Source organism: Carassius auratus, chromosome 15, assembly GCF_003368295.1.
Source record: "Carassius auratus strain Wakin chromosome 15, ASM336829v1, whole genome shotgun sequence".
NCBI classification, from domain to species: domain Eukaryota; kingdom Metazoa; phylum Chordata; class Actinopteri; order Cypriniformes; family Cyprinidae; genus Carassius; species Carassius auratus.
In genome coordinates, this window is record NC_039257.1 from 11,960,556 (window position 1) to 11,974,593 (window position 14,038).

Here is a 14,038-nt window from a genome sequence, read left to right on the forward strand (position 1 = left end):
CATATGGCTCAGGCCCTGGCCCTGTGTCCACAGACACCTCGACATCCTCCCCTTCAGGTGAGGGGTGGGGGAGAAAAGTCCTCTAGTTCAAATGAACGCTCTGTTGCAAAGCTACTTGCATCACTCTCCATTTTAGTGACTCTCGACAGCTGCTGTCAATCAATACGTCACTGCGGGTCTCAGGTTCATGCCCCACCCGGCTCAGCCCCACCCTCGGTTCGTCTCCTCCATCTCCGCTGTGCTCTGCCCACTTTTCAGCATTTTTCAAATATTGCCAGTGGGTGGAGTTTAGTTACCCTTTAAATATACAGGCTTTTTAATATGGCAAACCGTTTTAACATTCAACTATTTAAACCAACCCTATACGTATACTAGGATATGTATACTAAGAATCTTAATCACTACCAAGTAATGATTAGAGAAACAAACCTTTTTGAAGCTTTGAATCAACTAATCCAATTGCTTCGCAAAATGATTCATTGTTTCAAAGCACTCGAAAAAACACGGTGTTTACTGAAATCACATTACTTTGGCATTCTGATATGCGCTCCGAACCACTGTTTCGAAAACAAAAACGATTCTGAAAAGTTTTGAAGTTTCATGAAGCAGTGCTTCGAAAGTGGCCATCACTACTAGCAAATATCACAGTAGTGACTAGTTAGTTATTTAACAAGCACAATAATTAACCTTAAATGTCGCTAGTAAGTGATTTCTTTTTAAATTTTATTAATTGCTTTTAATTAGTAGTTATACTAACTGGTCAGAATAGCTACTTTACATCTAAAGTGAAATGCACTCTAGTATCTTAAAAATGTTGTCTAAATAGGTATAAGGATACATAGAATAGATACTACCAATTAGTAAAAGAAAACGTTAGTTTTAAGGAATAAATATTCAAATGGCTTGCCATAATGTTCGTGTGCATAGAGGACTGTCTAAAAGGCAGGTCCCTATAATATTAATATTTCAGTCTTCAACATTTTCAGTTGCCTTATATTTGCTATTTAACAAAAATGGAAAAGAATATCTCCAGGAATGGGAGACTGTTTGTATATTTCTGTTAAATACTTTTTTTTTTACACAACAACAAACTTGTCGATGCGGAGATGTTCAACAGATTGAGATCTGAATCTAGAGAATAGCTTTGTGAGGAAAATGTGTTATTTATTTCAGTACTCTGCATAGTGAAATCTACTATGACCATATTGTGAATTGTCAATTAGCAGGCAGTTATTTGACATGCTCATTATTCTGACAAATTAAGCTAAAAAACCTGAACTTCGAAAGTATGAAATATATGAAAATGCATTAATAACACAAATATTTGACATTACTAATTTCCACAAAGTTTAGAAGAAACGGTACAAAATAAACAAACCTGTCCTGGTACATAAAAAAATGAATGTTAAATAAGATAAACGTACAGGGGACACAAAAATAAAATATGTACATAAGGCAAGATCCAAATGGAGAATCATCACCAGGTTGTTTAATACTGCATTATGTTAGTCCTGCAATGTTCAAGGTTATTTAAAAACATCAGAAAATTGAATCTTCTGCGCTGAATGTTTTTCGATCTAAATTCTCAAAACTCCAACATCCTTTTAACTCTTCACTGGGGTTCTGCACTTGCTGCTGCAACTATGCCATGCTGCCGGAGCCGGCTCCTCAAAATCTGATTCTTAGATTTCCAATCTTCCACCTAAAACAACAAAACAATTAATGAGAATAAAACCTCTACCCAAGACTCACTTGGAGATTTAAATTAACTTAAATGAATACAATTTTTCTGTAAAATTAAAACCAGGATCAAAATGACGATTCAATTGAAAGTTAATTATTATACAGACCTAAATTATCATATTAATATAATTTATAATTTACAGATATAATTACAGTTATCCCTTATTGGTGCAACCAGTAAAATACCTCTTGCCGTAACAGCTGGTTATCCATCTTCAACCTATCAAGGGTGTTCAGTTCATCTCCTAACCTGCTGTTACTTTGTCGCAGCTCTTGAATGTAATCGCAGGCCTTTGATAGGATCCCACCTTTACTCTGAAACACACACAACACCAAATTTAGAAATAACCCAGCACTTCCTGTTGCTACAAGTAGACAGTACTAACAAATACCTGTCCAGTTTTAGTGGAATCCATGGTGCAGTCTGGAATTGTTTTGGAGAGCTGAACAATCCAGTTGTTAATTTTGTCTCTACGTCTTCGCTCGACTGTAAAGTGGTTTGGAAATAATCAATTGCAATTAATCTACACAACTAACCATAAGTCATTTACAATTATTTTTCAGTACCTTCATTGTGCTGAGCTCGCCTTTTATCATCTCTCGAATTTCTTGGCCCCTCTGTCTTACTGCAAGTATTTACAAAGTATGTTACAACAAATGTTTTTGTTCCTTGGGTTCATTTTGTTCCTACAATAATCCATTAATCCAGATTCAGTTCAGTCAACAGCTAATTTAAATACACTTTACACTACAGGTCAAACATTAAATTTTTTTTTTATTATTCTGGTTGGAAAAAAGCCTCTTATGCTCATAAAGCTGCATTTATTTGATTAAAATGACAGAAAAAAAATATTTTTTACTTTCAACCACCAAGGATCATGTGACACTGAAGACTGGAGTAATGATGCTGAAAATTCAGCTTTGCCATTAAAGGAATAAGTTACATTTTAAAATATATAATACTAGAAAGCAGATTAACCAAATAAATGCAGCCTTGTTTAGCAAAAGAGAATTAAAAAAAAAAATAATAATAATAAAATAAAAAAATTATTCCATACTTTTTCGTTTTCACAGTTTAATATAACAGCATACTTATAGTGATATCAAAATAATAAATTGAGTCCATTATTTTAAATTCATTTTACATTACTGTTAAAGGGGGGGTGAAATGCTATTTCATGCATACTGAGTTTTTTACACTGTTAAAGTGTAATGCTAAACATGGACAAAGTTTCAAAAATTAATTTGTACGTTTGAAGGAGCATTTCTGTTCCAAAAATACTCCTTCCGGTTTGTCACAAGTTTCGGAAAGTTTTTTTTGAGTATGGGTCTGTGATGCGTTAGATGGAGCGGAATTTCCTAATATGGGTCCTAGGGCACGTCTGCCGGAAGAGCGCGCGCTCCCGTATAGCAGAGCACTGAGAGCACAAAAGACGTTCACTGATCAGAGCGAGAGCATCGCGAAATGTAACAAAAGAAGTGTGTTTTTGGTTGCCAGGGCAAGACAACCCTGCACAGATTACCAAAAAAAAAAAAAAACAGCATTAAGGGACTAGTGGATGGAGTTTATTTTTACAGAGCATCAACGGAGTTTCGAAGATGCTTGTTTTGCAAACAAGGCCCAGTTTGATGCCGGATTTTCACATCGTTTATTTCTTAAGGATAATGCAGTCCCAACGAAGAGGGTCACGATCGTGTGTTGGAACCGCATGCGGTGAGTAAAACTGCTTCAAATATCTCTGTGTTGTTAACTTAGCTATCGGCGCGTAAGCACATCAAGTAAACAACATGCGATGTTGTCATCAAACTGCACTTTCCACATGTACAGCTTAAAAAAAAAAAAAAAAAAAAAAAAAAGACGACAAAGTGGAACTTTGGAACTAATTTTCCAAAACCGCTAAGCAAATATATACAGTTTCAGTACATACCACATAGACGTTGTTGCTGATGCTGCTCTTGTTAAATTTCAGCCTCTGGATCTGATTCTGGATCATAAATATACGCTGAATCTGACTGTTAGCCATGGTTTGTTTTTCCTCACGGTAAAGTCACAGCTTCAAGACGCTCTCAACGCAAAAGCCTACTGGCGCTCGTGATTCTTTAGCTCCGCCCACACACCACGCCTCCAGTCGGTCGTGTTTTTCCGGGAAAAACCGGTACAGACTATCTTTCTCTTATGAATATAACAAAACTAAAGACTTTTTGGAGTTATGGAGGATGCAGTACTACTCTATAGGTACTCAAGATTAACAGGATATTGAGTGAAAGCGAGCATTTCACCCCCCCTTTAATGATTTTTACAAACTGCAAATAAAGAAGTGCAAAGAATGCAAAACAGCAAAAACTGAATAGAGAAATGTATTAAACGAGGCTGGAAGAAGCAACATTACGCATTGTAAGGTTGTGTACGAGGTGCAATAGACCTCTGGTTGGCTCCAGTAAGGACCTCCTGTGGAGACATCATAACATATAACTGACCTGAAACAAGAGCAAAAAACAAATAAAAATAAAAACTCAGTCTGTTTTGCAACAGAACTGATGCACTGTTCAATTGATTCACTGTTACTATCAAATGAAATGCATCATTTATGTTCAAAAAGGTTTGATGATGTACCTGCAGGAGCACTTTGACTAAGCAGAGCATCTGAGGCCTGAACACCAGTCACCATGGTCCCGGCCGCTGTGTCTGATATAGTAGCAGGATAGTATGTGTAATGGGTTTCTGTGCCATCGCCATCTAAGCCTTCTGACTGAGAAAAAACAGCCTGAAAAACATTTTTAAATAATATTAAAATGAAATGTAATTAGGTTCAATTCTATTCATCTATATCAGGTGAAGCAATTTTGCACCTGCGTAAGAGGCTGTGTTGTAGCAGGAAACCCAGTCACTACACTAACAGCTGTTGCACTGTCAGTTTGAGCTTCCAGCTGTCCATCTGCGACTTGGATTACGCGATATGTAACCTGAGGAAAAATTAAGAGGATAAGTTGTTATGCAATACAATCTTACACTTGTCTGTAGAAGCTACTTAAAGTGAAAAAAAAGAGATCACTGCTCAATATTTCGAGTCCTTGTCAGAAAAAACATTCTATGGGAACAATTACGTTTGGTTTATAATCTGTCTGCATCATCACCAGGTGTAAACTGGGCCTAAGTTCTCACTCAGGTCTGAATGTAACCCTTCCTCTCCATCTCCTACCTGCCCTGAGGGAGGGTACAGCTCCCCTACCTGCCCCCCGGCTCCCTCTGTCTTGAAGAGGTATTTGATCGGCTGCTCCGAGGAGAATGTAGAAGCAGACTGAATAGTTGTAATTGCTGATGGGTCCTCTGCAGTAGCAACTGCCCCTGAGAAAGAGAGAAAGAGAGAGAGAGAGAGAGAGAGAGAGAGAGAGAGAGAAACACACACACACATCAATTTTCAAAACTTACTTAAAAATAAACTTGCATTACTGCATCACCCTTGATCTTACAATACCTTCTTCAATGACTGGAGAATTGACATCAGGTTCAGAACTTTTCTGGTGTCTAAAAACACAACATTTAAAATATGTAGTTAATAAATAGTAAATAATAGTGCTATTACAAACTGTATAGTTCAAGTATTTGATTATTTGCTACAAACCCTTTCATTTCCACAGTCAGTCTGTACCAGGTAAAATGTACCTTCACTCCCAGTAGCCTGATCAAACCTTCACAGAATCCGACAGAGGAAACCAACAATATAAACGTTAGCATAAAAATACTCGAGAACGTGTGAGTACTTCATAAAATGTACACAATAACCGTTATTAACAAAACTGGCCAACAGGAGTCACTCCTCACTTACATTAACACTCCGGATGTGTACTACACGGTAAACATTTTAAAATAAATACATTTTAAATTAGATGCACAAGAATAACTAAACTGTGAAAAATACAAAGTTATTTATAATGAATAAAAATATAGATTATATTTGTTTCAGTTGAGAGGATAGCTAGCTAGCTAACCTACCAGTGCTATCTGGCAAGCTTAAACAAACAAAAAAAAAAAATTAAATGCGCCGCGTACACGAATAAATCACTTCCATCTACATTTAGCCATAATGAAATTGATGTTTAAGTAAGCAAAATAAATATGTAAATTCATTTATCATCTCACCGTTTACTATTGTGTGCCGTCTTGTTTACAACAGGAGCAACCGGAGCGGTTAGTCTCTGCGCATGCGCACAGAGTCGACTCCAATAGGACATTACTGTGTGGATTGGCACATGACCGAAGGAGTATCTTTTTTTTTTTTTTTTTTTTATTGTTTCTTTTCTTATCACAATAAACAATGCAAATATCTCACACAAAAAAGAGAAAAAATAAAGAATATTACAATCCTCAAAATGTACAATATAAATCTTATTGTATCATAAACTAAGAATCACACCTCCAGCAAATCATCTGAGAAAACATTTTCTGCTTTTCACATGACAAGGGAGAACAAACTATATTGAAAAACAAAAACAATAAAAAGTAAGCTAAAACAAAATAAATAAAATAAGACAAACAATATAAAAAGGACTCAGCATATCTGAAGTGTTATTAAATGTTTATGCAATTTTTTAGCATGGGCATTCTCAACCTTTATGAGACAGTTTTGGAACAGCAAAAGTTCATTTTTAAGTGCAGACCATGTGGGGGAGGACTTAGCAAATCGACATTTATGTATATAATATTTTGTTGCTATAATTAGATTATTGACCAAAAATTCATCATTTTTATTTTGTAGAATTACACCCATCTGAATGTTTTGATATGAAAAGAAATCTGACCGAAGGAGTATCATCACAGGTTTTTTACGGAAGTTAGAATGTGAACTTTTTGGGGTAACGTTAGTTGTATAAAAATATGCATAATTTTCTTTAAATGTCATTTAATCGCCTTGCTTTGTTAAGTGTCAGAAAGTGGAATGTTTAAACATATTAGGATTTGAATTTAGCAACTTTAAGCGTATAATGTCGTCTTTTAAAACAAACGTGACATTTTGTAAAGTCGTTTCGTTCCGGATAGCAGTGGATAACGTTCTGGGTTCAATCCAAAAACGGGAAAGCTGACTAACGTAAAGTTATGTAGGGAGTGCGTTTGTTTTAGTCCAAATCTGAGAGTCGATATCAGTATTATATGTCTTCAGAAAACGCCAGACGGCGCTGGAGGTTCGATCCCTCGTCTTCAGAAAACTCCAACTAAAGAAACCGCTGAGCAATCACAACACTCATTTCGTGTTGTTACATGGAAACCACATGTACACATTTTATGATGTTCTTTTTACTGTTTATCAAATAACGATTATTTATAGGTTACTGTGTGTGCATAATTATGCAAATTGATTTTCTGAACTGTTTTTTTCTAAGCACATTTTACCATTTCCAAACCACATCAGTTAATCAGTCTTAAACTATACATTTTGTGTTTAGTAATTTATAAGTGATATATAATATATATAATTATCCATGAAGCCTGGAAGTCTTATATTCATGTGTGCAGGTTTTCTTTAAAATTAAAAAGATAAAATTAGCCAAAAAAGAGATTGACCTCAGACTGAAAATTCAAAAACTATTTAATGCCCACAAGAAGCATGCAGTACTAATGCAATACTATAATTTGCAAATTCAAGGCATGACCATTGGACAAGGAAATCCTCTTTGAGTCAGCAGGGTCAGAAAAAAACAGAAAAGACTTAACTGCAAAAGAATTAAGAATAAATGTAAAGAATTAGGTGTGAAACCATCAGGAACCATTTAGTCTCCAACACCACCATTTTCCAGAACTGCAACCTACCTAGAGTATTATTTACCTATAAGTCTCAGAGAACTTGACGCCTTGTACTTCTGAAGAGTCCAGATAGGTTGCAGTTTTAAGAAATGGTGGAGACTCCAGAGCAACAACACAAATCTTTCTTTACATTATATAGTGTTTATTTTGGGGAAATGATGCATAATTTGAGATTTGGTGAGAGTGTGACATAGGTCTATATGTTTATGGCTTTCAGGAAGAAAAACAACAACAACAACACACACACACACGTTTGTTTTTGTGAAAGTGGGGACATCCCATAGGCGCAATGGTTTTTATAATGTAGAAACTGTATATTCTATGGCCCTTTACCAACCCTACCCCTAACCCTAACCCTCACAGGAAACTTTGTGCATTTTTACTTTCTCAAAAAAACCTCATTCTGTATGATTTATAAGCGTTTTGAAAAATGGGGACATGGGTTATGTACTCATAAGTCACCCTCTCCTTGTAATACCTGTGTCATACCCATGTCATTATACAAAGTTGTGTCCTGATATGTCACAAAAACATGCCCACACATACACATGCACGACTGTCTTATGATGCATGCATACACTGTTGAACATTGTTAGTATATTAAACTATCAGAGTGTTAAAAGTGTGCTTTTAGACACAGGACCAAATGACGTAGTTGAAGAAACAACAATAAAGGCTTGTTGTAAATTATTATGCACCTTATTTTTTCCCATAACAGTAGGCATAGCCATTTAATGGGTCTGGCTTTTGGTCTCAACTGCATCCAGCAATTTTTAGCTGCACAAAACAGCTTGTTTTGCTGCTTGATATTGCATATGGGTGTCTTATCATGATATTTGAATGTATCATCTTTACATTAAGTAGCTTTACTTTATCTGTTATGTGAGTTTATGTAATTTATTTTTCATTCCATAATGTTTCCTATACTCCTATACCTGATTTTACAAATAAGCTTCTTGGAAGGAAATAAATGCTATTAACCACAGCAATTTGGAGACATTCAGTAATGGTCCACTTCCACGGCAGTCCGTTGGTCGCTCTAGAAAAAAAAAAGATGCTTAATCTGTTAAAGGGTGGAGGATAATGAACTGATGTAAAAAGATAGAAAGCAAAAATTCAGAATGCAAAATTCAGAACTCAACCAATCTAGGTAAACAGTATATTGTATAACAGTATATTTTTTCCACAAAATGCCCATATTTTCCCAATTTTGGCAAAGTTCCATGTTTTTACAAAAACATTCCAACTATATTAACCATTATTTATTGGTCGAGATTAAGTTAAGAAACTGACACTAACCTTTCCCAGTCTATTTCACAACGTGTTTCTTCTCTTCTTGACTTGTTTTCCGTGACAGAGAGCATACATAAGTCTTGGTCTGGTTTTGGTAAATCTTGGCATGATCTTTGATAATGAGTCGACACACTTCAGTTGTAGCATAGAATGAAACATTGCTGTTATCCATTGTCTTGTTTGAGCTGGCGATTAGTGTCTCGCCATCATAAAGTTTGCAGTAAAAGGCTGTGTTGTCACAAAGTGGGTAGTAACAATCAACTGTTAGGCTTTGGTTTTTATTGACACAGACTGTGAATACTCCAAAATCTGGTTTATTATGGCAATAGACAGCTGAGGAAGAAAATAATCATCATGTATTTTGATTTGAATGTGCATTGATGTAAATGCTTTCCTGACAGTAAAATAGTGTTATAGTTCCTTGAAAGTCTGTAAAATGATTCAGATTTTATTTTATTTTACAAATAATAAACATTACATGCATAGAGACCATGAGTGATTTAAAAACTTTAATCTTGAAGATTAAAAAAGTGTAACTTGAATCAAATCACATTAAACTTAAAGGCCTACAGTATATGAGATTTGTGTGTGATTCTTACCCGAGAACAAGAGGATGACAGCAATCACTTTAATATTCAAGTAGCTCTCTGTGTGAAGCAATAAAAACAAACAAGCTAAAACAAAAAGTAGGGTTTCATTTCGTAAATATGGAACTGCTTTTTTTTCTTTGTGTATAGAGGATTTTCTCTCACACCAAAGGTTAAGAATAAGAATTAAAATATCAATTATAATATCTATTATTTAGTCTTTAAAGTCACAGATGATACCCAGAAAAAAATAAATAAACAGGATAACATTAAAGTCATCCGTTGACACACAAAGGATACTGGCATCTACAAATTTGAGCTATTATACAGATAGTTGACAGGATCAACAGTTTGAAGACTAAAAGATTCATAACAGAAAACAATTAGAAAGCTCTTACCTTCGATCATTGTTGCTTGAATTTATTTGCGTTTTGTGTTAATAATCCTTCTTTAAACTATTTGAAATTGAGAGAAACATCTAATGTTGTCAGCAGGGTTCCGATGAGAGAAATCAACAGGAACGTGCTTTTGCTGAGCTTTTATAGCATTCATTTGTGTGTGTGCTGAGGGATTTAATGCATTTCCAGATTAAGATAATTATAATTAGGAAACTATTTCTTAGAAAAACATATACGTACACCCCAATCTTTCTATATAGATTTGAATTATTACTATATACTATAACAGCCTACAATATATCACCCTTTATTTTTTCTTAAATCATGAAAAATATTATAGTCAGAGAGAACCGCAGCCTTCCCAATTCACAGTCCATCAGTGTGCCTTTTACATGTGCTAAAACATCATGAATTATAAATGGTACTATCAGAGAGATGAATTTCCGGGAGATGTTATAACAACTTCACTTTGATGCATTTCTAACCATAATCATAATTGATATTCTCAGAACTACTTGTTTAAACTCCACATCATGTAGTCACTTGTACGAATCAGAAAAGCAGTTCCTCTTCAGGACCTCGAGCTGCGTCGAAAACGCTTTGGGGAACGTGCTTAGCATGAGCGACTCTGAATATTGTGTGTAATCAGTCCAATGGAATAGTGACGTAAGCGACCAGGAAGCTATAAAAGCACGTGCCGCGCAGCTGGCATCAGCTTCGCGTCTTCAGCACTCTGTGTGTGAATGTCATTTGTTTGTCTTGTGAGTCTTTTTTACTGTTGTCTGTCCAGTAGAGCTCCAAGTCATGTCTAAGAGCCAGGCGAAAACCAAGCATATTAAAGGCGAATCCGGATCACGTTATAGGTTGTGTGTTCCTCCCTGCCCGCGATATATAACGAGCGAGGATACACACAGCCTATGCGTGGTCTGCCTGGGAGCGAAGCACGCTGAGTCGGCCCTCGAGGGGGCTGTCCGCACTGTGAGAGAATGTCGGTGCGGCTGCTTCGTTCCCGAAGGGCCCCTCTTCGAGGAGGGGGGCCTTCGCCAGCATTCCCCGCGGTGCTGGTCCCGCTTCTGCTGAGGCAGAAAGGCGGCTGCACTCGTGGGGTTCACAATTGGATTTAGGCGAGTCCCTATCTCCTTCCACTTCCGCCAGACCCGGTGCCCAATCATTGGAGTCGGAAGCACGCTCTACGGTTCCTTCCACCCAGGGAGAGGGATCGACACTCCGCCTCTCTTCCTCCGAGGAGGTTGACGTGGAGTCTGTTGTCAGTGATTTGCCACCCCACTCGCCGCAGTATGAGGAGCTCTTAGAGAGGTGGTGACTCAGGCGGAGGCCAAACTGAACATTGATTAGCCTGCCGAAAAAACAACTGAACTGCAGCGAAGCAAGCTCGATGAACGCTTCCTGTGCGCGAGTCAACCACCTCCTAGCCGGGGCCTTCCCTTCTTTCCCGACCTGCATGAAGAGATCACCAGGTCGTGGAAACGCCCATTTTCAACCCGCCTCTACATCCCCTTGTCTGATTACTATGGTAACGTAGTGGGGATGGGAGAGCACGGCTATAGAGCGATGCCTCGGGTGGAACAGACGCTCGCGAGCTATCTGTCCCCCTGTGCTGCATCGTCTCTGAAGGCCCCGGCATTGCCCTCCAAGCCGCTCAGAACAACATCGGCCTTGGTGGGCAAAGGGTACGCGGCTGCAGGTCAGGCTGGTGCGTGTCTGCACACCATGGCGGTGTTACAGGCGTACCAAGCCAACCTGCTTAAAGAGCTAGATGAGGTAGAGGAGATCAAGTCCCACGATATTTCTAAGCTAAGAAGCACCGCTGATCTCTCCCTCCGCGCCACCAAGGAGACTGCCCGAGCGATTGGGAGGTCCATGGCAGCTATGGTGGCTTAAAATGCTTATATATATATATATATATATATATATATATATATATATATATATATATATATATATGTATATATATATATATATATGTATATATATATATATATATGTATATATATATATATATGTATATATATATATATATATGTATATATATATATATATGTATATATATATATATATATATATATATATATATATATATTATAAGCATTTTAAAATTTCTAATTCTACGTTTTTTTTTTTTTATAAAGTATTCCTATTTCCTCCCATTCCTTTCTCTTGTCCAAAATCTCCAGATCAATTTTTGCTTCAGGTATTATACATACGGGCACTTCACTCCATACTGAAGAAATACTGCATACTGTATCAAATATCTGGTATATCAAAGCTTCATACACTTTCACATTACATCATTGAAGATCTTTCTGATCCCCATTCTTTACCAGCTATTGCCAGCATAAAATTTACATTTTTCCTACACTTTTTCTCAACTTCTTCTATATTACCAATCATATAAAATCAGTATTAATAGAAAATGTATTTGTAGTGCAGAAGTGGAAGAACACAAAAGTGGTTTGTACTGTAGGTGTATTGGAAATTGTTGAGATTAGTGTTTTAAATATAACATTTTCAATATAGATATGGAATTATTTAATTAACTGAAATTCTATTTTAACAGCAAAACTAAAACTGCCAGTAGATGGTGGCAAGTCATTCCTTCAATTGATTCGCTCAAACTGCTTATTCATTCAGTTAACGAAGCAAGTGACTGTCTTTATGAATGGGAACAACCAGGAGACAATCAAGGTCAAAAGCTGAGAAGAAGAAGATGAGTAAGGATGTGTGGTGGATATGGAGACAAAATAGAAGAAGTGATAGAAGAGGCAAATGAAGTAGGCTTATCTATAAAACAATGGCCACTACGATCAAGACAGGTTTGAATATTTGGAAATTAACATTGTCCTCAACTATTTAAATGTTTCATAGAAGAGGTATGTAATCCATCAATGTGTACTGCCCTGTTATATTGTATACTGACTGTAATGATTTTTAATCCAGCTTCAAAACATTTGTACTGTGTACCAAGGAATGGTGACCGAGTGAAGCAGCTAAGATATTAGTATGTTCAAGTAAAACATCTGTGTATGTGCATACAGTAACGACTTTACAGCAACATTTTATAGTAATATATTGTACAGTAAGTCTGACCTTTACACATTTGCTATAAAGTCAGAAGAGAACATGCAACATGTATAAATTTTGTTTAAATGTGTCTTTTTTCAAAATGAAAATACATAAAAGGATTTTAGGATATAGTGTATTTGGAACTGTATTTAAGTGAACCACCTCAGAACCTAACCAAATCAAAAGGGCTGGAGTTATGTGTGAATTATTGTTTGAACTCTCATTTTGACGGCACCCATTCACTGCAGAAGATCCATTTGTGAGCAAGTGATGCAATGCTAAATTTGTCCAAATCGGTTCCAATGAAAAAACAAACTCATTCACATATATATGAGATATCATATGCAGTTTTTGCACTCTCAAAACACTTGATTCACCACAAGCTGGTCATGCCTGTTGGCCAAAAACATACATAAAAACACCTTTTACAAACCATTTGCAAATGTTTTCTTGAAAGTCTAATCTATCAAATCCAATGACACATCGTATTTGTGTAATGTGTGTTTTTTCTTTAATTTACAGGAATTTACTTTTTTTTATATATTGGCTAAACAGGCCAATAAGAGATAACTGCTACTACTTTTTTTATTACACAAATGTCCCAACCCTAACAATGACTCACTTTGTCATGATATTGCAATGGTAATAGCTTTTTGGTGAACAAAATTCAGATATTAGGATGGGTACTATAGTTCCAAGTTTGTTTATTTACTGTCAAAAATGCAGGAATCTGATCTTAAATGCAGGGATGTGATCTTAACATGGCAGCATCCATGAGAGGGCAAGTTCTTTAGGAGTAAAATGTTTTTACTGGAAAAGAATGCACGTTTGTATTTATTACTTGATATTGATGATGTATTATTTTCAAAATTGTAAAAAAAAATAAAAAGCTGCTCTGATTGATTTCTTACACAAACTGACCAGTAGCCCCTCTTTTACACATATGTGTGTGTGCTGTGTAAACAGGGACAGCAGGTCAGTGACCATGGTTTTTCACTGATTGCAACATGCATGATGATGAAACAATATTAAAAACTAAATATGAAGATAATCTTAAGATTTTTCAAATGTTTCTATTATATTGTTTATATTTCACAGTGTAAACATATATATATGTGTTGTCTTTGGATGAT

At 36.2% G+C, this 14,038-nt stretch overlaps 1 protein-coding gene across 4 annotated transcripts; it reads right to left on the reverse strand.

Moving 5' to 3' along the window:
* Positions 1 to 1,139: 1,139 nt before the first annotated feature.
* usf1 (upstream transcription factor 1) lies at positions 1,140 to 5,981 on the reverse strand. 4 transcript variants are annotated; one of them, XM_026282397.1, is made up of 11 exons: positions 5,885 to 5,981; positions 5,367 to 5,433; positions 5,220 to 5,269; positions 4,974 to 5,089; positions 4,594 to 4,707; positions 4,358 to 4,508; positions 4,167 to 4,221; positions 2,311 to 2,369; positions 2,136 to 2,230; positions 1,930 to 2,058; positions 1,140 to 1,702 (listed from the first exon to the last, which is right to left on the reverse strand). In XM_026282397.1, the coding sequence occupies exons 2-11, from the start codon at positions 5,372 to 5,374 to the stop codon at positions 1,613 to 1,615; spliced, it is 867 nt and encodes a 288-aa protein (XP_026138182.1). In that variant the 5' UTR covers positions 5,375 to 5,433; positions 5,885 to 5,981; the 3' UTR covers positions 1,140 to 1,612. The 4 variants fall into 4 exon arrangements, with proteins under 4 accessions (XP_026138182.1, XP_026138179.1, XP_026138180.1 ...); XM_026282394.1 differs by having other exon boundaries at positions 4,134 to 4,221; XM_026282395.1 differs by having other exon boundaries at positions 4,944 to 5,089.
* Between the last annotated feature and the right edge of the window lie 8,057 nt (positions 5,982 to 14,038).

Excerpts from the sequence above, each read along its gene's own strand:
- usf1 (XM_026282393.1), bottom strand. Across the intron at positions 5,090-5,219 it reads TTCTCCAGTCATTGAAGAAG|GGGCAGTTGCTACTGCAGAG; the intron begins GTATTGTAAGAT and ends TCTCTTTCTCAG. Across the intron at positions 2,059-2,135 it reads ATTCCACTAAAACTGGACAG|AGTAAAGGTGGGATCCTATC; the intron begins GTATTTGTTAGT and ends TGTGTGTTTCAG.